The sequence below is a fragment of the Alexandromys fortis genome, unplaced genomic scaffold (genome assembly GCF_014885135.2).
Source record: "Alexandromys fortis isolate MF-2015 unplaced genomic scaffold, M_Fortis_MF-2015_v1.1 scaffold_147, whole genome shotgun sequence".
NCBI classification, from domain to species: Eukaryota; Metazoa; Chordata; class Mammalia; order Rodentia; family Cricetidae; genus Alexandromys; species Alexandromys fortis.
In genome coordinates, this window is record NW_026068029.1 from 567,316 (window position 1) to 590,444 (window position 23,129).

Sequence of the window (23,129 nt, forward strand, 5' to 3'; positions counted from 1 at the left end):
GTCAACTACCCTTCAATGTTGCTTAAGTTCAGTAGTACTCAACTCTAATGAGCTCTATTAGAAAACTTGGGAAATCATATCCACACAGATAGGCAGACAGACTACATTGCAACTTGAATAGATTTAGAGTCAGCTAGAAGACACCCTATATCTATGAGGGTGTTTGCAGACAGGCTTAACTGAGGAGAGAAGACCCACTCTGAATGTGGATATCACCATACCTGGGCTGGGGATCTGGAGTAAAAAGAAACCAAGAAGAAAGCAAGCTGAGCACCAGCGTTCATCTCTGTCAGCTTTGAGACTGTGGGTGCAGTGTGACCAGCCCCCCTCACACTTGTGCCGCCATAACAAACTGAAAAGCAAAATGAATCGCTTCTCCCCTTCAGTTGCCCCTATCTGGTATTTTGCTCCAGAAATGAGGAATCTAAGATAGGTAGAAGGAGGAAGAGATAGAGGACACAGAGTTCCGTGGCTTACCCTCGCACCTCATTCCGTCGATTTTGGGATAGAGTGTAAGGGATCTCAGGTTAACGTCCTGGTCATCAAAGGTTAAGAACTCACCTACTATCTGCACGTGATCCGTCTCTCTTAGAACACACTATGGAGGAGTAACCAGGGTGGACAATAAACACCCAGGGATGTCTCTGATAGATCAGTTTTAGATGGAGACAGAAAACCGATGAAAGTATGTTCTTAGAGCTTCTCTTAGACAAGACGAGGGAGGATGGTTATATTGAGGAGCTGTGCTGGCCAGTCTTATGTCAGTCTGACACAGAAACTAGTTATCTGTCTTAAAGAAGGAAACCTCCATTGTGTAGGGATAAGCCCGCCTTTTGGGCGGGCTCGCCTCGGGCAAATGTTTACTGATAAATTGGGTGCGCAGAAGCCGCGCCCCCTTCCTGCTTCTGGTACTTCGCTGGAACCTTGGTTTCGTGAGTCTTGTTTTCATTAAAGTTGTGCAATACCTACACAATTGTCTACTTTAATCTAAGCCGCCGTTTCACCATTGAGAAGATGCCTCTATAAAACCAGATGTAAGGCATTTTCTTGATTAGTGACTGACTGGGAAGGGCCCAGCCCATTGTGGGTGGGGCCATTTCTGGGCTGCTGGTTCTGGGTTCTATAAGAAAAGGCTGAACAAGTTATGGGGAGCAAGCCAAGTAAGTTGCACTTTTCCATGGCCCCTGCATCAGTTCTGGCCTCCGGATTCCTGCCCTGTTTAAGTTTCTCTCCTGACTTGCTCCAATTATGGACTATGATATGCAAGTGCAAGCCAAGTAAACCATTTCCTTCCCAACTTGCTCTTAGTCATGGTGTTTCATCGCAGCAACAGTAACCCTAACTAAGGCAGGAGCTTGAAATAAGCATAACCCTAAGGAAGTGTCGGTGGACTGGGCTGTAGCTTTGTTAGTAGTGTGCTTGCTTAGCAGGTATGAAGCACGGGGTTTGATTCCAAGCACCATATAAGCTGGCGACCCTGGCATTTGGGAAGGAGAGACAGGAGGCTCTGGAGTTCAAGGTCATTGACTACATAGTGACTATAAAATTAGGAGGTTTAAGACATGAGGTCCTGTCTTCAGAGGGGGCAAGAGAGTGAGACAGAGACAGAGAGATAGAAAGCCATAGACACAGAGACAAAGAGAGCCCTCTGGATTATTTACTCAATGCCCATGAGAGGCCTTTCTCTTTGTCATATACTACAGCAATCCATCTGGTCATGTTGTGGAAAGGGGCCATGCAAAGTGTACATGAGGCTGTCTTTAAGACATATGGAGCCTGCAGAAGTCAGACTCCCACTACAGGCTGCCATCATAGGGTTCCGCTAGAAAGAGGCTACTTTAGATTCCTGTTGGTCATGCTAGTTCCTACCCTTCAGCCCCTGAGTGAAGCAGCCAAGCCAACAACGGAGTAGTAGGATGGCATCACTCTTCAATGCTAGGGCCTAGAGGCCCGTCCCATACAGCTGCTCTGAAATTCCTGGGACTGAGCACCGGCCTGAGTGCCTCTTTGAACATTCTTCCTGGCAGAGGGCGGCCTACGTGCAGTCACATGCATCTGCTGTGCACTTAGCACCTGATGACGGCTAAGGAGCTCTAGACCCGAGTCATCACCACCCACACCCAAACCTAGAGCAGCCCTGGCACCCTGGAAGGGTATTCCGGCACATTAGCATGTTTTCATAGTGTCCCAGGTGTTTCTAGCAATCCGAAGGACGCAGTGATCATACAGTTCCAGCTCAATAGCTCTCACGTTTGGCTTCACATTAGAATCATCTCACTCCGGGTTTGTAAAAACTCAGAAGCTTGTGCTATACCATACCAATTTCTGAAGGTAGGAGGCGGGAACTGTTTTCGTTTTATCTCCCCCAATGACTTATGCATAAGGCCATGGGTAAAAAAAAAAAAAAAAAAAAAAAAAAAACATTGCATCACTCTATTGCCTGTATCCTTCAGTCTTCAAAGTGGGAGTAAGAAGAAAAGTATACTGGCACACATCTTTAATCCCAGCACTGGGGAGACAGAGGCAGGCGGATCTCTGTGAGTTTTAGGCTAGCCTGGTCTACATAATGAGATCCAGACCAGCCAGAGTTACATGATGAGACCTTGTATTAAAAACAAAACATCTATGTCAAAGTGGGGTTCAGGGACCAGCAGCACTGGCTTCCTCCAGGAGTTTGTTGAAAATGCAGAATACCAGGCTCACCGGGTCACAATTCACATTTCAAATGGTGTACAGGGACCGATGCATATGGGAATGGTTGAGACGGATCAAATTCATTTTCTAATTTACAGAGTTCATTTCCCCACGTGACCTAAGACTTTGAAGGTAGGAAAGCACCTGCTCTAGAACGAACGTGGATGTGTGGTAGAGAACGAGGGCAGTGACCGGGCATGAGCCTGATTATGCCCTGTTTTCTATGGCCTGCTTCCTCCTAATAACTCTGAATGGGCAGCCTTTTAGAGGGGATGGATGCTGTCTTAAGAGCAATGGCTTTTGCTCAAATTCTGACATCCTATCCTCTAAACAGTTCTCACCATCTCACTTAATGGAGGATGTTATGCTTAATAGGGCATGTTTCTCTTCAGTCTTTATTGCAAAAATGCTACAGATCCTTAGAGAATGTTAAGTATCTCACGAGCCCAGTGTTTTAACATAGCCCAGCTATATGACCCATTTTGGGCTGACAGGGTTCACTTAGCCTTCTCTTCCCATATGAGAAGCTTCAAAATTTTAAGTTATGTATGTCTTTTCTCTTTTATTAAAAATAAACTTTTGTCATACAGTATATTCTGATTACAATTTCTCCTCCTTCAACTCCTTCCAGATCCATATTCTTTCTCCCGGCATCGAAGGAACAATAATAAAACAAAAAGGAACAAACTGAAATAGGACAAAACAAACAAAGAATCAGAAGAGAAAGAATCAAAGAAAAAGCATGAAAAACATGTATAGATGCAGACACACACGTTTGCACACATAGAATCCCATAAAAACATAAAACCAGACATCATAATATACATACAAAGAACCTACACAGTTAAAAATACCCTAACTATTGTTTTCTGATCATAGAAAATTCTGTAAAGTAAAAGAAAGAAAAGGCAGAGAAGAGGAAAAGGAGAAGGAGGGAATGGAGATAATAAAATATTCTGGCAGGTCAGTCATGGGTAGTCATGTGAATATTTCCTTTGGTTCTTTCATTTTTTTCTATGTCTATTTTGTTATACTCATGACCACATTATATGTGACTTTTGCAATCTTCTTTCCAGTTCCCCTCCAAAAAGAATTGAGTTTATAGAAGAGATTCTCAGTTTTGATTGTACATTACAATCGCCGAAAGTGCCTTTATCCCCTTTAGCTTGCATTTTTGAGAGAGGGTCTTAATCTATGCAGTCCAGGCTGAAATTCAGACATACTATGTGACTCAGGGTGGCCGCAAGCTCAAGGGGAGCCTCCTACCGCAGCCTTTTGAGAGAAGGGCTTTAAAGCCTTAAATACCCAGGGTATATCTCAGCTCATTCTGTGCCAGAATATATATCTGAGGGTGGGGATTAGGAATCAGCATTTTCAAAAACTAAAATTTGAGCTAAGTTTTGGCTTATAGAAAGATGGCCAAACAAGAGTTCCACATGTCCTTCATCCAGCATCTTCCAAGTGTCTTTACAAGATCGAGAAACACTGTCTTTAGACAGTAGTCCAAATGGAAGCTCCACAGAACAGAAAACCGTTTTCTCTAAAATTGAAAGCTTCTCTTCAGTCTGAAAATCTTGATCATCCTTAGCTACTGTGGTGATATGGCAGAAAATGCCCCCCCCCCACAGGCTTATAAGGAGTGGCACTATTAGAAAATGTGGCTTTGCTGAGGTAGGTGTGGCTTTGTTGGAGGAAGTGTGTCACTAGGGGGCAGGCTTTGAGGTCTCAGATGCTCAGGTCCTGCCCTGTGTGGCCACCTCTTTCTGCTGTCTGCAGATCAAGATGTAGAACGCTCAGGTCCTTCTCCAGTACCATGTCTGCTTGCATGCACCATGCTTCCTGCCCACGAAGATAATAATGGACTAAACCTCTGATACTGTAAACCAATCCCAATTAAATGTCTTTTTTTTATATATAAGAGTTGCCATAGTCATGGTGTCTCTTCATAGCAATAAAACCCTAAGATAGCTAGTATGGTGATTGAATATTATATGTATATACCATTTTATTACCACATATTATTAGTTTCTGCTATTTATTTATTTATGAGAAGTTCAGCAAAGTATGTTACATACCACTGCAGTTTTTCTAATTCTTCTGGTGAAGAAGGGCAGGGAGTCTTGAGAGAACAGCAGCACTGTTCTAAAGGGGACAAAACAATAAAAGGAAAAGGAAATGCATAGTTAAGAAGAAAACAAAATCCGGGTGGTGGTGGCGCACACCTTTAATCCCAGCACTCAGGAGGCAGGCGAATCTCAGTGAGTTTGAGGCCAGTCTGGTCTACAGAGCAAGTTCCAGGCCAGCCATGGCTATGCAGAAAAACCCTGTCTCAAAAAACTAAAATAATAAAGCAAAATAGAAGCCCAGACTCATATAATATGTGATTATTATACTGATAGCTTGTGTCTTTAAAGAGTAATTGTCTAGAATCAGCGATAAAATTTATTTACTGTGTTTATAGTAACAATTATATATAAAATACATGCTAAAATATTCATTGACTTTTTTCTGTTTGGTTGTGTATTTGCAATATCTATCTTCAGAAACTCCCAAGAGAGAGTAAGAAGTAAACATATCCTGGAGAAAATTAGCTTCAGTGAAACAGACCAGGCATAGAAAATCAAATATCACATGATCTTACTTTACTTGTGGAGTCTACAAAGGTCAAACTCATGGAAACTGAGAATGAAATTGGGGGTTACCAGACCATTTCAAATGAAAAATTGGAAAATTTTTGATTATAGGATAAGAAAATTCAGTTAGACTTCAAGAGACCTATTATGTGACATGGTGACTATAGTTACTATATTGTATACTTGAAAACTGCTGAGAGTAAACTTTAATGTTCCACAGAAAAAACTTAAGCATATGAGATTATGCATACGCTAACTAGCCTTCCTTAGAAATTCTACAAAGAACACCAAAACATCAGTGTACACATAAATACACATAGCTTACTTATTGATTAAAGATGAATCAGACAAGGCCAAGCAACAATCCACTGAATATTCTACTCAAAGCCCTCCATCTCAATAGAGGTTTTAAAATCATGTTTTCAGACAATATATTGATAGTTTATAGGAAAACAGGAAAAAAAGAATCTTTTTAGACATAAAAATTCACACGAAAAAGAGCACAGCCGCAGACAGAGACATCTTACCCATTGGCCAAATCTGTACAGTTGTGAAAATAACCATCATGGCACACACATCTGTCGTATCGTTCAGTTTTATTGTGAATGTACAGTTTAATGTGCTGTAAAGAGAAACACACACAGCCAATGTTAGTATGTAGGGATAGTTAGTATATTTATTGGAAATGTGTCTATACTTTGTAATTGATTTTGCAAACTCAAGAGTGAGGAAAGGGACACTTAAAAGTGTTTACTTTGCAATATTACCCCAGTAGCCTTACAAACACCCATTTTGTAGAGTGTGGTGGCTATTATTGGTTGTCTACTTGACTACATCTAGAAGTAACTAAAATCCAAATGGCTGTGAAGGATCTTTTCTAAATTCGCTCTTTGAAGTGTGAAGACCCACTTCTAATCCAGATCTTTGAGGTGGGAAGGTCCAGCCTTAATCTGGGCCACACCTTCTGCTGGCAGCCTATGTAAAGAGCAAGGGAGAAGGAAGCTTGTTCTCTCTTTGACTGCTTGGTATCACTCTCAATAGCAAGTTCATTCCTTCATTGACATTAGAGCCTACTTCTTTGGGATTCCAGAGTATACTGATGGCCAGCTGAGACATCCAGCCTTGAGAACTGAGCAACTACTGGATGCTTGGACCTTCTTCTTTTTTTTTTTTTTTTTTTTTTTTTTTTTTTTTTTTTTTTTTTTGCTGACATACCATTTATTTATTTTTTTTTAATTTATTTATTTATTTATTAAAGATTTCTGTCTCTTCCCCACCGCCGCCTCCCCTTTCCCTCCCCCACCCCCAATCAAGTCCCCCTCCCTCGTCAGCCCAAAAAGCAATCAGGGTTCTCTGCCCTGTGGGAAGTCCAAGGACCACCCACCTCCATCCAGGTCTAGTAAGGTGAGCATCCACGAAACTAATGTTCTCACTCATATTTGGTTTCTAGCCATAAATAAAGGACATTGAACCTATAATTCGGGTTCTTAGAGAAGCTAAATAAGAAGGAGAACCCAAAGAAAATCCTGAATATTTCTCCTGAATATTAAACTTCATCAGGCGATGAAAGGAGACAGAGACAGAGAACCACATTGGATCACCGGACTGAAATCTCAAGGTCCAAATCAGGAGCAGAAGGAGAGAGAGCACAAGCAAGGAACTTAGGACCGGGAGGGGTGCACCCATACACTGAGACAATGGGGATTGGGAACTCACCAAGGCCAGCTGGCCTGGGTCTGAAAAAGCCTGGGTCAAAACTGGTCTCGCTGATCATAGCGGATAAGGAGGACTACTGAGACCTCAAGAACAATGGCAATGGGTTTTTGATTCTACTGGACCTATTGGTTTCGTGGGAGCCTAGGCAGTTTCGTGGATGCTTGGACCTTCTTGTGGGAGATAACAATTGTTAGAAAAGCTGGACCACAGTCCGCTAGTCGTGTGTGTGTGTGTGTGTGTTCTATAAGTTTTGTTTCTCTAGAGAACCCTGACTAATACATACAGTCTGTCTATACTTTACCCTCAAAAATCTATTATAAGAGACATCAGGCTCCCATTCACGGATTCTTCAGACCAGAGACCTGCAGTCCACACCTGGCTTCAGGTTTGTTTTGCAGGCATGCAACTTGGCAGCAAAGATAAGCACCTTGACATTTTTAATTTTTGCTCTCCCCCCTAAAATACCTGACCATTTGCCTAGTGCCCCTAGACATTTCAAATTTCAGCATAAACAACTTTCTAAAAACCAGTCTAAGATAAATGGTAAGGTCTCTTAATTCCCAAATCTCCTTGGAATTCAGTCTAGATATCAGATGACTATTAAAGCTATTCTCTCCATTTCTAATGACGTAGGTAGAAAGAAATTAATGCTGAAAGTATTGGGGAGAAAAAAATGAAGTAGATACCCACAGTATGTAAGAATCCAGCATATAATTTTATGAAAGACTTGCCATAATTTGTGGTCATGAATAGTTGATGGGTGAAAATTGACATTTTATAGGGCTTTGAATGCTCAGGGGTTTTGTAGTGAGTTTACCACTTTACAAGTCACTGACTATGCAGCTAGGAACTCCAAAGGATACAACTTAAAATAGTTACCTGTACAGCCCCCAATAATTGCTTCACTCCTGCATATACTGTTTCCCATCTCTAGTTTTATGCTCAGTGTGGTCCTGTCCCCTTTCTCCTTTCCAAAGCTCCTCATTGTAAGTCTTCTTTTCTGCCTGGCATTTACCTTGCTTGACCTAATGTGAGCCACTTCAGAGTTAAGGACACTGATGGCCCAGGGAAATGAGAAGAAGGAGGTTGACAGAGTAATTTGTATTTATAAAAATATGAATATAAAATGTCACTGGTGTTTATGTTAGAGGAAAGTCTCTGAGTTGAAAATTTAACTAAGCTTCCTTGGTGCTTTATTTCCATAAATGGAGAAAGGATTCCTATAAAAAATTAAAAATAACTTACTTTTGGGTCTCTGCTGTAGCACACACTATAAAGTAAGTCTGAAATAAATAAATAAAATATATACATTACTTCATCAGCTAGAAATATCAGAGAAGATGATCCAGGGCTAATCACAGAATTTTGGAACCACAACTCCTGGAGATATTGTACAGCCCTGTTGAGTTCCCAGCATAGTATATTCAGGCCACACACACTCTGTTTGGCTGCCCCAGTGTCAAGAGAGCTCACTTGGATACAAGTTAGCTCAATCTCCTGCAGATTTTATTTGAAGAAACTTTCAGTCTTACCTAACAGCAATCCTACCTCCTCACAGTGGCCACCCATAGCTCTTAGTTCTGAGATTCGGAACAATGCAATGGGTTCATTCACCGTCAGATAGACTTGGGAGGACCTGAATGTGAATCTCCAAGAACACAGAATTCCATACACTCCCTTGAAATAATGACAAACACGGTAAAGGTTACACTATGGTTACCTCACTTAAAGTCTGTAGCGTTTTGTTGAGCTCTGATCGCCTGTTAATAGAATGAGAGAAATTAACATGAAGGAGATCATTAGTGATGTGAAATTTGAAACATGTAGCTTTTTAAGCAGTTAGATTGAGCATGTGGTATGTACTGCTTACAGTGTTCACTCTGAAGAGACATGGGGTATAATGAGAGATTGCTATGTAGGGGCAATCAATTATTTATAAGACAAGGAAAACTAACCAGATGGGAGATGGATCAGCCCTAGCTAAGAGCAAGATATAAATTATTGTTGAGCAATCATGTAATTCATTAGGCTACTGCAAACCCCAAGGCAGCTTCTTTTGGCAGACAGCCAAAGGAAGAGCTGGCCCGGGGCAAAGACATCTGAAAAAGGTAAGCCACTCATCCCGGGCCTCTGATTAATATCTCATCTGCCATCAATGGACACAGCTTTCTCTCCAAGACTCCGGCCCTGTCTCCCCCTCCTCCAACTCCCCTGTGGGGATTTCTCTCATTCTTCGCCTCCATTCCTGCTCCTACAATATTTTCATTTCTTTCTGCAATGCCCATTGTTCCTTCTCTGACTTTTAAATCACTGTCGTTTCATGACAATATGAACAAATGGTATATAGTAATGTGCATCCCATCTTCTGACATTGTGGCATAATGTTTTCATCTACAAAGTTCATATTTTTTTAAAAAAAAAACATGCAATCGAGTTACCAAAACAAGTCTAAGGATGTCTTAAGTATGTTTGTAATTTTGTGCTGGGCCTGTTTTCATAGCTCTCCTCAGCTGCATGCGGCTTGCTGGCCTTAAGTTGAATACTCCTGCATAAAGTCTGGACTTGAACTTGTCTAACAATAATGCTGGATAATGAGTTGTATTAAAATTCAAATACCGATTCAGATGAAGCTGTTGTTTAATTTCAGAGCAGCAGAGGGAACAAGCTCAGGGGACTATTAGCTGGCAACAGATAACTGGTTAGTTTGCTAAATAGGCAAGAACCAATTTTCGTTGTATCTTTTACGTTGCTGTATCCTATTCTTGGTCTCCAAAAGCAAAAAACTAGCTCAACCGTATCTTTCCACATGGTGTAGATGAGGTTTTAAAGCAAACAGCACATCACTCACTTCAGTTCGCTTAGAGACCGGACTCCAGTGAAAGTGCCATTAGCCGTTTCTTGATTCTGTTGGAGGTGAGAATTCATTAAGAAAACAGCAAGCACCATCTTTAAACACATTCTCTGACAAGAAGTTCCGTTTTTATCCACACAAAGAATTCCTCCCTAGAGAGTGAATCCTAACTCTCTAAACTAGTGATGATCAAACTGAAGTGGCAGAGATAATGGGGTACCCAGGAGTGCATCCCCATTGGCTGAGCCAGTCTGGCTTGATTTTTAAAGTGTCAGAGTCAATGAGTTCTGTATTTCTTCTGTTCAAGGGTTTTCCCCAAACAGTCCTATTAAAGCTCTCCTCATGACAGGTTTCAGAGTTAAGGTACATCAGTGTAGAAAGGAAAATTTGACGGTGCCATTCCTGTATTCCTAGCACCCAGACCAGGCCCTAGCATATAGTAGGCATTTAGGAAATAGTCAAGGAATGAGCAAACACATTTGGCCTAGATCCTCTGGCTCAGTTTAGGTTGCCAAGGTGTGCATCACTGTATTTGGTTCTCCCAAATGGGGGACACAACCAGATCTGGAAAATTCTTATTAGACTCAAAATACATATACATACACAAATATATACATATATATTTGTTGCTAGGAATTTCTAAAGTCATTCAATACTTTTAACTGGTACTAGGACTGTGCAAAATTACCATTCTTATTCAGCAAGCAAACCCAATAAAAACTAAAATAGAAGTATTAGAAAAATAACATTATTATTATGAATTTAAGCCCTTAGCACAAAGCTAGAAAGTCAAGGAGACATATTTTACTTAAAGTTGTTCATAGATCAAACATATCAAGAATCACAAATAATCTGAATCTTTGGAAAATCTTTAAACGCATGGAAATATACACTTTGGTTGGAAGATTGCAGTTAAAGAAAATCTTGAAAGCCTACCTGGGTTACATTGTGGGCGTCATCATACTGAAACACTATCTCACCTCTAAAAAACACTAAAAATAAATTTTCAGAAAGAAATGTAAGACTTGTGTCCTTATAGTTTGAGGAAGTAATACAACACATTACAAGGTCATTGCATTATTTTATAAAAAGTTTAATCATAATCTTCAATTTGAATCCTACTCCCCTATTGGTGGTTTATTCATTGCTTGCCAACAGAATTTTCAGAAGACGGGAGCTGTGAATTTGATGTAGGAATTCAGTAAGAGAGAATGTCACCTGCTGGCCAAGATGTTTTCAGTTCTACCTGCTGAAACTTTTTGTATTTTAAGGGTAATTGGGGACTATGGTTCCAATGTGACCTTTCAAAGAACATCTTTGAGAGTTGGAATTACAGTGATATAGATGAGTGAGAGACAATTTGTTCCTTAGCAGCTAAGCAGCCCCATAGAAGTCGATTGTTCATCAGTTTTTAAATTTGTTTTTTTGAGGATTTCATACACTAGTATTTCAATTACACCATTTCCCTCTCCCACCTCCAACTCCCCCAAATCTCCACCTGGCCTTAAATTCAGGGTCTCTTATTCTTTAATTAGTATTGTTACACACAAACACACAAATTTAAAAATATAATCTGCTGAGTTCATTTAATGAAATTTTATACTGATACGCAAACTTCAAATAATATAGCCTATAATTACTAAAAATAAGGATACTTCAAATCTGTATAAAATTATGTACTTTTAAAATCAGGTTTTTTTGAAACTTGTTTAGATCCTCTCTCTCTCTCTCTCTCTCTCTCTCTCTCTCTCTCTCTCTGTATGTGTGTGTGTGTGTGAGAGAGAGAGAGAGAGAGAGAGAGAGAGAGAGAGAGACAGTTTGTCACCCTCACATTCTTGTTGAATGCATATGTTCACAGCCTAAACTGTGACACAGTAGTTCTGGTTGCATGGACAACTGAAAAGCTACCACCTTTTGACCCTCAGCCTAATTCTTCCTGGCCAGATAGCTCCCAGCTTATTCATAGGCCTTTAATGGACTGAGACTGGAAACCTGTAAGAAACAGAGGTTTCTAGTTTTTGGCAGGATATTGTGGCGTTTCTGGTGCCAGAAGAGTTGGTTCCCTGATGAAGTTGTTTTCAACAGTCACTACAACAAATGGTCAATTCAGTCACTTAATTGGGGAAAACATTACTCTAACCAGATTTATGGCATCTGTTATTCAAGATGACCATTTATAGCCACATGTTTGATTTTCAGTTATCAAATATGATTTAGACACAAAATAGAGCTAGACATTAGTCCCAGCACAAAACATAGGGGATTCTTACAAATGATGACATTATGGGGATACAGTAAAGAGAAGGGTAAGAGAGGGGAGAGAGAAAAAGGAAAAAAGAAGAGAAAGTTATATAAATGTGTAAAAATAAAATGTATCCATTTTTTTTGCATATGTGGTGGTAGGGATCGAACCAAGAGCCACATAATATGAAGCAAATATACTAGCACTGAGCCACACCCTTTGCCTATTTTAAGAAATCTAAATAAGCTAACAGTTCCCTCTTAGAGTGTCCTTGAAACATGTCAACAGAAAGCGCAAATGAGCAAGTCTCACACTAACACAATAGCAAGTATTGGTAAAATACTAAGTTTTAGATTTTATTTTTAGTTATGTATGTGATTTTGTGAGCATGAAAATAGTTCCCTTGGAGATGAGAAGAAGGTGTAGGATTCCCCTGGACCTAGAGTTACACGTGATTGTGAGCTGCCCATACATGCTAGACATCAAGCTTCAGTCTTCTGTAAGAGCAATATGCTCTTTTAACCTCTGAGACATCTCCTCATCCACAAAGTATTTAAATAGATTTTCTTGTTTTCTAATCTATCCAATCATATTTTTACTTGAAATAGTACCTATATTTTTCAGACAAAATATAACACTATAACTAGGAACAAAACAAAAAAGGTAAAAATTCCTCTAATGATTTACTGAAATTGATAGCAAGACTTTATATCATAAAATATATCATTATCTCCCTTTTCTCTCTACCCATGATCTCCAGTCCGGTTCTGACCTGCCACAGCATAGTTTTCTGTTTTTCACATTTGCTTTCATTGGTTTTAATAAGGAAGAAAACCCAGAGAGCCAAATCAATGGGAGAAAAGAGACTGTTTCATGCCTCTGGCCCATGGCAAAAGGAAAAAAAAATATTTCTATTTCAAAAATAGCATGTTCTCAAGAGATTTCCACCTCAATGTTAAAAACATAGTGGACAGTCTTAGAGATGGCAAAGCATTTCAGACACTACTGGGATCAGCATTTAATTAAACACCCGAAGGCTCAAAGGCTCAACATTCTAAAAGCCTGGCTTTGTTTTACTTTTAGAAAGGATAATACCCTGTTTTTGAGTCCTATAACTTAAGGTCCTATAAAAAGGCTTGAGCGATTTACATATAAATAGTGGCTTATGACAATCAATAATAATTTTATTATTAACTATATTCATGAATTAATTCTAAGATTACTAGAACTAGTATGGATTGAAAGCTAAAGTGAAAAGGCTAGTTATAGAGCCCATGCTTCATATTAAAGAAGTTGATCTCTCTTCTCTGACTAAAAAAAGGAAAGATAATGTCAGCCAGGTCTAAAAGTTGCTTTTGATTTTATTAGGGACTTTAAAACCTGGTTGTTAAAAAACATAAAAAGGCAGACCAGAAAGGTACACGCAGACACAACAGGATTTTCCCTGAGGACCAAACTTCTCTGGTAATGTGGAATGCTCACTAGAACTAACCTGAGTCATTGCAAATAGACGACAAATTGCAGATATTTCTCTGAGATTTGACTCCTGAAAAAAAAAAAACAGAAGAAAGAAACCCAGCTGGTTAAGCATGCTAATAACTGTGCTCATATACTGCATTGTCAAGAAAATTGGCAAATGAAGGCATCTAATGTAGACCAAAAGCATAAAAAAGCTGAACAGAATTGGCTGGATAGATTGCACCAAGAATAGCCGAATGTGTTCTTACTTAGATGAGCAGCTATGGGCTGTGACTCTACCACTCCTTGGCATACCACTGTCTGACCATCAACCGTTCTCTGAAATTTCTTTGTCACCTTTCTAATTATTTCTCCTCCTGTCAAATTTAAGTAGCGAACCATGGAAACAAATCATGCATAGAGAATCAGGGCTACTCCTGAATCGTGGGCCTTCCTTCCCTTCCAAGGTAGGGAAATCCTAGAAGACTCCAACGTTGGTCTTAGCTCATACAGAGTGCTCTACAAATGCACATTAGAAATAATAGTAATGTTCCAACTTTGACTTCCTGAACAAAAGTTACAGAATTCAAAGTATATTCGCTGAGCACTTACTATATTTTCTGGATCTTACTCATACAGACCCTACCCTCAAGGAGCTTACACTCTGGTGGGTAAAATAAAAGTGTGGCATGGTGGCGTTTACAATCTAGAGGGTGATCCTAACTAGGAAATAAAAAGGTTGTGTAGTGGACAGGCCATCGGCCACACAAACACACAAAGAAGGAAGAGATGAATGGGAGATGAAATGAGCCATGTTAAAAGCAGATCAACCTGAGAAACACTTTCTCCTTTGCGAAAGAAGTGCATCTTTTGGTTTGATTTGAAAAGAGCTCAAGGTTCCATTCAATAATTGGATCTTTCTGTTGCCATGGAAGAAATCCACAGAAGATGGGAGGGTGGGGAAGGCAAATGCTGTTGAGGTTCTCAGTAAACTAGTGAAGGAACAAAGATCATTAAAAAGATTATGTGTTAAACAATATTTTGTCTCCTTGTTATGTCTTCTTTGGTCAGAGTTATATATTCAATGCCCAAATGCAAGTTTATTTCCATTGCGTGTTCTGACTTTGTTCTTGTGAGAGAAATTAGTTTGGATGCAAATGAAAATTGTAATTTGACTTAGTGCCCGTGATATGGTTTCTGTCAGAATGATTTATTTGTGTTCGAGTGGCAAGCTTCAGCTGAATTTAGGTCCTGCGGACAACTGACTGTCACACTGTACAACGTGTTATAACTGTATAGACGCAGGGAGTAACGCTTTCTGTGGCCTTTCGACCGCTCCTCTCTTGCTTGCTCAGCTTGTCATTCTCCTCCAGGCTTTCCCTGCACCTCCACTGCTGCTCTTTCTCGGTGAAAATTTTCTTTCCCATTTCTAGAACTGCTAGCTATAATTCCTCCCGCAGTATGTGACCTCCGATAATTCTTTAAATCCTGACTGAGACGAACTTTATCTGAGCATGGTCAGATAGTAAGTATTTTAGGTTTTGGGAGCTAGATGGTTTCTGCTGCAACAACTCAATTCTATGTAGCAAAAAATTAGCCACTGAAAATCATTTAAGCAAAGAGGCAGGGCAGTGTTTCAATAAAATTCTATTTACAGAAAACAGGCAGTAAACCAGATTTTCCTACTGACGTCAATGAAGAGCCTTTGTTAGACAGGTCTTGTGTGCCTGGACTTGCACAGGACACTTAGAAGCACACCATTTCTTCATTTAAAAAATGTTCAACCTTTTCATTCTTTTTTATTATATCTTGTGGATAATCTCATTATCACTAGCCCCTCTATTGCCTACATATCTTAATCATGTTACAAATATCTGTGAGTCTGGGATGTAGCTTTGGTGGTAGAATGTACACTTAGCATATGGCAGGGCCTGTGTTCAATCTTCAGGACCCAAACAAACAAACAAACAAACGTCCTGGTAGAATCCCTGACTATATCTGCATGAACGTGCTTGTCAGCTAACTGTTTGTTTCCTCTGTCTTACCCTTAGACAAAAAGATTCTTGAGGGTAGGCACTGGTGTCTGATGACTACTACACAGACCAAAACATCTACGGCAATTTTAGGTACCCAAGGAATACATATCTATTCATTAAGAACAGATTTTATTTTTACAAAGTAAGAAAAAAGACAAAGAAATAACAAATACCAGCCATTTCTGTAGTTTTACTTCAGTTATAAAAAGAAAAGTCTTGATATTGATAATAAGTCATACCTGATGCATTGGAGGTTTTTACTATAGTGATTTTAGTTTTTTCTGCAAAGAAGCAATTTAAATATTAGAGCAGAATTGTTGCTTAAAAAAACAATTTGCCATGAGTATCTTTTCTTTTGTGAAGTGCTAAGAAAAGCACACTGTTGACATCTTAAAGATCCCATCACTCAGCAGCAGAATGAACGGGACTCTCATTCACAGAACATGATGCAGCATTGGTCTAGGGTAAGTCTGAAAGTTGGAGTCGCATGTTTACACACTTAGATCATACCCATCACACATCCCACTTCTTGTGTAATTCTACTTCAATTTCCAGGCACGACTACTGGACCAACAAATGTGAATTTATAATACAGGTGGGTAGGACTAAGATGGAAACAGGGCCTTCAGACTGTAAAGAACAGGTGGCCCAGACATGAAAGGCCATGTGAATCAGTACATGCTGACTCAAAAACATTGCTACTATAGTTGACACTCAAGAATCCTGATTTCTCCTGTAGAGGTAATGCAGTACTATCCTCGCTGTACTGGCAGATAAACCTGCTCTCAGAGAAGTCAAGACCACCCAACAACTGTTACATAACAAGCTCATAGTAGAACCAGGATTACTCAAGTTAGGGGCTCACAGGCAAATATTAATGTCCTCTCAAGAGCCAAGCCTTAGGAATATCTTTCCAAACACATTTGCAGAAAAAGTCCACTCTGTAGCCCCCAGATGATGGAGAATCAGGTTCAGAAATCTGGAGGATTGCCGGCTGCGTTCAGGGTACAAATTTGCAGAGAAATTCTGTGTTCTAGAGAAGATGGGTAAATTATAGAGGAAAGACTAAGTTCAAAGTTTGGAGACACCCTGAAGAATAAACAATGTCATAGGGACACTTTCATAAACTTTTGTATGTTTGTTACTGATTGAGTTCACTTCAGTGTGTGATTCATGGACAATGGTTGGTGGTAATTACAGAGGTGGGTACCACTTTGCACTGTCATCATTAACCCTTTATACATTATTTTCTTTGCCTTGCTGTTTTTCTCTCCATAGAAAATGAAGCACAACTGTGAAATAAACTTGTATTTTTATAGCTAAATCCCAAAGAGTATTTAACTTCCCTAATAATCAACAATGAAAAAAACCCATAAAGAATCAAGAAGACGATTTAATAATATATAATGTAGTCTCAGCAAAGGTACAGTGACACGGCCATTTTCATCCACTGTGGTCAGGATGAGTCAGGGTACAATTTTCCTAGAAGGTAAACAGGCAGTAGTTCTCAAAGGACTTAAAATATTCATACTGCTGACTCATTATTTCCAATCCATGGAACGTATCCTATAGAAACCAGGGACGAATGCAAAGATGTTGGCATCAGGATGTTCATTGCAACTTCTATTAAAAGAATACAAACAACTTTAATGCTTAGCATGTGGCACACAATGGAATAGCATCAAGTCATTAATAGCAAGAGACAATGACAAATGCTTACAATTTAGTATTAAGTTAAAAGAGACATATAAAATCTTTGTAAGTTATGATTAGTCTGAAAAAGCTATAAACTTGGGGTAAGTATATATATATGTATATATGTGATTGCAAATGAATGTATATATATATATATATATATGATCAAAACTGAAAATGTACCAAATTACTAACAATAATAGTAAAGTAACACTAAAGATGATTTCTATTTTCTTCTTTGTATTTCCCTATATTCTACATTTTATGAGCTAATAGGTGTTGTGATATTCAAAAACCAATAAATGTTCTTTTTAAGCAGCGTGATATGGCCAGAATAGGAAGTTTAGGAGTGTGGTAACAACAGCATAATGGCTCTATGACAGGGTCACTCATTCAAAGGTTGGACACCTAGGGAAAGAAGCAAAGCAACAACAGAAACTTGTTCCTTTACTAATCTATCAGCCTCAACGTACAAAGAACTCAAGAAGCCACAGAAGACAAGCTATGGCACCCGGAAATAATTTGAAATTACCTGTTTTGTTTAAAGTCGACAACACTTCTGAAGCAGCATCTAAAGCAATAACAAACAGAGTAATTACTGGCAGATTCTTTAAACGCTTCAATTTCCCCGAAATCTAGAAGTTAGAGTTTTGCAAAATCTAACTGGTACTAGCCGAGGCAACATCCTCAGACCTATTCTCTGTTCTTCGGCCCCAAGATGAATTTGAAGACATTTTGATTCTTTGAGAAGGCACTTTCTGAATGTGTTATGTGTGTAACACATGGCAACGCTCCAATATTTATTAGAGTCAACTATACCCATTTATGTTAATATTTTTGTCGCATTGCAGAAAAGGGGATGGAAAGATTGGAAGAGCTAGAGGTCAAGAGTGAAGCAGTGTTTTCTGGACATGACAGAACTCCTGCACCCACGAACTCACACAGCTCTGGCTACCTGTGAAGATCAGTCCAGTTAACATTGTAGCATGGAATGAGAAGGGTTCATGAGATCCCACTATCCCTAATTGAGGAGCTATGGACAGGTGATGCCTTTGTGGGGGAGAGAGAGAGAGAGAGAGTCAACTTTAAGGGCTGCCCACCATTTGGCAGATGGCTCCATATTCAGGAATATACGGGCAGCACAAATTGGAGTTGATGGGTTATTAAATTTTTAAAAAGAAGACACGAAGTTGGGGTTGGGTGGGGAGGGGACAGTGAACCTGCAAGGAGTTAGTAAGGAGAGTGGAGGGTGACTCTGGTCAAAATATATTATATGGAATTCTCCCCAAATTAATAAAAATGTTAAAAAATAAAAAAGTTGTCCTTTTCTCTCTATGGTAATGAGAAAACCCTTATGGATAGGAAATTTACAACATGAATAACAACTTTGATAGCCCTGGGGATGCCTAGTAGCTTTTACCAGTGACACATTCTTACAAAAAAAAAAAAAGTCAAATAGTGCTAGTTTAAGTTTAGAGCTCTTAGGTATTATCAGCCTTTAGGAAGATTTCATTTCAATCCTATTGGATTTAAAAAATCTAATTAAAATGAATTCTACAGGTATTTCTTTAATGAAACTAATTCTAGAATTTATTATTAGAGATGAAATTTTAGAAAAAAAATGGATGTGGCACATGCTTTAATTCTTAACAATTAAGAAACCAAGGCCAAAGAACTATGAGTTTGATGTCAGCCTGGGCTACATAGTAGGACCTCATCTCAACAAACAAACAACTAAACAAACACAATGCACTGCCATGCTTCAAACACATCCATATATCCCCCACACGACACACAACACAATAAAGATACCACTGCCAAAGCTAAACTGAAAATAATCTTTTCACTGCGTGAAGTAATTACACACAAATCTGACAACTGTTGGTTTTTCGCATTGGGCAGGCAAATTACGAATTTAATCAGTTTCAATCAGTGTAAGATACATCTATGATTATTTAGCTCCCTAACCACCAACCACAGGGTTGAATTTTATTTTAACCAAGAGATTCTGAGAAGTGTTGTGGTTTGACCAAAATAAGATAGAAAACTGTTTCCCCTCAGAGGGGAGAGAACAGAATGTCCTGCTCCACCTACCTCCCTGGGATATACTGAGATTCTTTGTCCTTTTCTCTAACATGATGAGGAGCCAGAATTTTTTTGTTGTCCATTTCATGGTATTTAAAAATTGATAAGAATCACCCATAAAGAGACTTGCCTTTGAACGCCCTGTCCTCCAAATTCATGCCGAACACATTGAAGTCATTGGATGTGCTTCCCACACTTAAATAATACGTCATGTCAAGTGTGTTGGCGTTGTGTTAGAGAGCAGATGAAATGGAGTCCTTAAAGTGTGATCAATGTCTCTAGAATTTTCCTAGAATAGTTACGGTGGGAGAGGGATTCTTTTTTATTTTCCTTCCATGATCAGACATTTTATCAGTTAACCAGAATGGTTTACTCTCTCACGCTGGCAGGCCTTAAATTTTGGAGTGCTGGGTTATATGGGATTACTTAGTGTCCCCAGATATAATTTAGAGATAGAAATCTTTATCACCACTCATTATACTTCTGTTCATATGAAGGGTTATTTATTTTCCCTTACTTCAGAAACATTCTTACCATTGAGGCTTGCAGTTTCTACCTCTTTATTTTTCCCAAGGAGAAGAAGACAAAGGAATGATTAAAACAAAAGCTTAACAAATTGGACTACATCTAGGCTTAAAGATTTTCAAAATCTTGCCTGGTGTACCATTGGAGTAGGGGACAAGACTGACAAGAGATGATTCAGCTGCAGAGAGAGAGAAAATAAGTGAATACTTTGAAACAATTGTATTTCTTTTGAGCCAAGGTTTCAATGTATAGCCCTGGCTTGAAACAATTATTTATGAAATTTTAAGAAGTCGGAATTCTTGAGATACAATCATAAAAAAGTAGAAAGAGTGCCACAAGACTCAAAATCATGGAGTCTGCTGCACCTTTAGAATACCATGGCAATAAGTTAGGAGCCATATCAGAATAAAATAAATGAGAGTTTCATTTTTTCCAATCAAAAGAGTTCTAGAAAACACTTAAAATAACTTGCTCAACTATTGTCATAGATATCTATCGTCATGTAGATGCCACACTACCATAATGATTCCTGCCAACTGCCAAGTCTTCCCATGGTACACTGTGTGTGTACATATATATTCTAATATATATAAAATATTAGAATCTAATATTTTATCCCATTTCTTTGCAAGTCCTTTTGAAATATGGCTGCTATTAAGTCAATAAATCAAGCTCTAAATTTCTTGTGGAATGACTCTCTTCTTATGCTAGGAAGTCAGTCTACCACACACATTTCACATGTTTAAATATTTAAGAGAGTCGATGGTTTTTATCTTGACCTAAACATGGAGAGAATCACAAACACTTCACAACTGAAATATGTCTTCCAGTAAAGAGCTTACTTTTCAGCTGGTATGGACAAAGCACGTGGCTAGCCTTTCTCAAAATGCTCATGGGTTGGCTGAACACACACACACACACACACACACACACACACACACACACACACCCTGTCTATCCCATATTATTGCTTTTATATCTTGTCACTTACTATATTTATTCTTTTTAAACACTTGCCAAGATCTTTCTTGAGGAACAAGACTGGGCCTAGGCAATTCAAGTCAAAGGGTGCTTATGGGGTAGAACAAAATAATTGGCCAGAGCCAGTTTTTAATGTATGACTATTAATGTGTCAGTGGAAACACAATTCAAAGAAGAGGCCCGAGGGCACAGCTGTCTTCTTCCCTTGACATACACTGGGTCTTACGTTATCCCCAGGGCACCCAGAGCCCAAGGTATGACTAGAACTCTGCATTCTATACAAACAGGGCTTTGCAGGGCTTGTTATGATTGCATTTGCCAAAAGCTCATCTACTAAAACAGTTGTTCTCAACATACCTAACACTGTGGCTCTTTAATACAGTTCCTCGTGTTGTTGTGACTTCCTCACACATAAAATGATTCTTGTTGTTACTTCATTACCATAATTTTGCTATGAATCATAATGGAAATATCTGTGTTTTCTGATGGTCTTAGGTGACCCCCGTGAAAGGGTCATTCAACTCCCTAAAGAGTCTCTACCCACAGGTTGAGAACTGCTGTTCTAGAAGAAAACTAGACTAGCATGTTGAACCTAGGAACTCAACAACTAGGGGGCAAAGTGACAAAACAAGTTTGGTGGCTTAAGGTTCAAGGTTTGAATGTTTAACCCATAACATAACAACTCACGCCGCCAGTCATTTATTTACCCCATAGCAGGTACATGGAGTCTCTTGTTTCATCTTTAAATATCCCATAAAGCAGATACGATTGTTCTCCTCGAATTGCAGAGAAAGAAACCAAGGCATAAAAATGTTAAGGAACTTGCCCTGAATCTAAGCTAGTGGTGGAGGTGGGAGGGTGGTGGCTTGCTTCATTCAGACAGCCTGGCTCCAGAGAATGTGTTAACACGATCAAGTTTCCCCTGCTGAGCCCGTTTCCACATCTATAACATGAACATTCTGAGTCCTATACCCGGAGAGGAATGAGATGTCTGAAGACTTCAGGCACGGTAGTGCATGCACAAGAGTTGGCTGTAATTATTATTGGATTCAGACGGTTGAATGAATAACAAGTTCATTTTCACAGTCCTAATGATGGAATACCAACTGATTGACAACCATAGGACATGTGGTATATCAGAAAGAAGACAGGTATGATGCAGAGAAGCCCACACTACCTCTGTGTGATGTGGAGCAAGAAGCTGTGAGATCTCAGACGAGTTATTTGGCAGCCCTGGGCTCCGTTCTCTCAACATAGGACACTCAGATGCTAGTTCCCAGATGTTAGTCTCATATCAGAGTACGGTTCTTTGTTTCCATAGATTCTATACACATTTCTCTTTAGCTTATTTGCCTTCCCATCGCCATATGTGCTAAGTTTCTAGAAGCCTCTGGAAAGATATTCTCTAAGTGAAGGGACTGAAGAGAACAGCTCACCTTGCAAATACAATAAATCGTGGCACATTTAAGTTCTTGATGCTGCTCCGACTTGTGAGCTAGACTACTGACCATAGCCGAAGCCCTTAAGCTGCTACCCAGTGAAATCCGTAGTTACTAGAGAGTTAGTCCCCAGCTTGGCTAGGCACTGTGGAAGAATCAGTATGCCTGTCTGCTCTTGGTCTTGTGCGTGCATGTTTAATGACAATTAATTTAACCAAGCGTCGTAGAGGAAAACAGTTTTGCTGTATCTGACCATGTGTCATCCTGCATGGAGAACTTCCAAGTAACATTTTCCTGAGATTCCCCAAAGTCATAAAAGAACTCTTACCAGATGGCGATAGCAAACTGGAATTACCAGCGTTTTCTGTCAAGGAAAAAGGTGATTTAGCATTAGTTTGGTTTGTTTACATATTTGTAGGCGATTCGCATTTTTAATTGCAACGAATGCAAACCAAGCTGCAAATGACTACCAAAAGAGGGCAGCATGTTATTTTACGATTATTTTCCACACCCTGTTTCAGCGCTTCTTTTCAATTCTCTACGAACACAGCTTTCTAGTGAAGTAATACTCCCAGTTTTTAACTCTTGTGTGTGTGTGTGTGTGTGTAATACACACATGTGCATGTAGGTACCCATGTAAGTTTATGCAGAAGCCAGAGGAGAATATCTTGTGTCCTCTATCCCACTCTACTTTATCATCCATTCATCCATCATCCATCCATCCATCCATCCATCCATCCATCTACATATTTAGAGACAGGGTTCTTCACTGAA

General features: G+C 39.3%; 1 protein-coding gene across 11 annotated transcripts in view; it reads right to left on the bottom strand.

The window, feature by feature from the left end:
• Adgrg2 (adhesion G protein-coupled receptor G2) overlaps positions 1-23,129 on the bottom strand; it is a 122,615-nt gene that overhangs the window by 23,686 nt on the left and 75,800 nt on the right. For 4 of the 11 annotated variants that reach the window (XM_050164363.1, XM_050164362.1, XM_050164360.1 and 1 more), the window contains exons 3-13: positions 22,684-22,719; positions 20,066-20,113; positions 17,858-17,896; positions 15,870-15,911; positions 13,629-13,682; positions 10,831-10,886; positions 9,892-9,947; positions 8,764-8,803; positions 8,289-8,326; positions 5,855-5,949; positions 4,770-4,836 (exon numbers count right to left, since the gene is read on the bottom strand). In XM_050164363.1, the coding sequence (XP_050020320.1) occupies positions 4,770-4,836; positions 5,855-5,949; positions 8,289-8,326; positions 8,764-8,803; positions 9,892-9,947; positions 10,831-10,886; positions 13,629-13,682; positions 15,870-15,911; positions 17,858-17,896; positions 20,066-20,113; positions 22,684-22,719 (571 nt within the window). The remainder of the gene's footprint in view (positions 1-4,769; positions 4,837-5,854; positions 5,950-8,288; positions 8,327-8,763; positions 8,804-9,891; positions 9,948-10,830; positions 10,887-13,628; positions 13,683-15,869; positions 15,912-17,857; positions 17,897-20,065; positions 20,114-22,683; positions 22,720-23,129) is intronic. The other 7 variants (XM_050164364.1, XM_050164366.1, XM_050164367.1 and 4 more) reach the window with 7 other exon arrangements.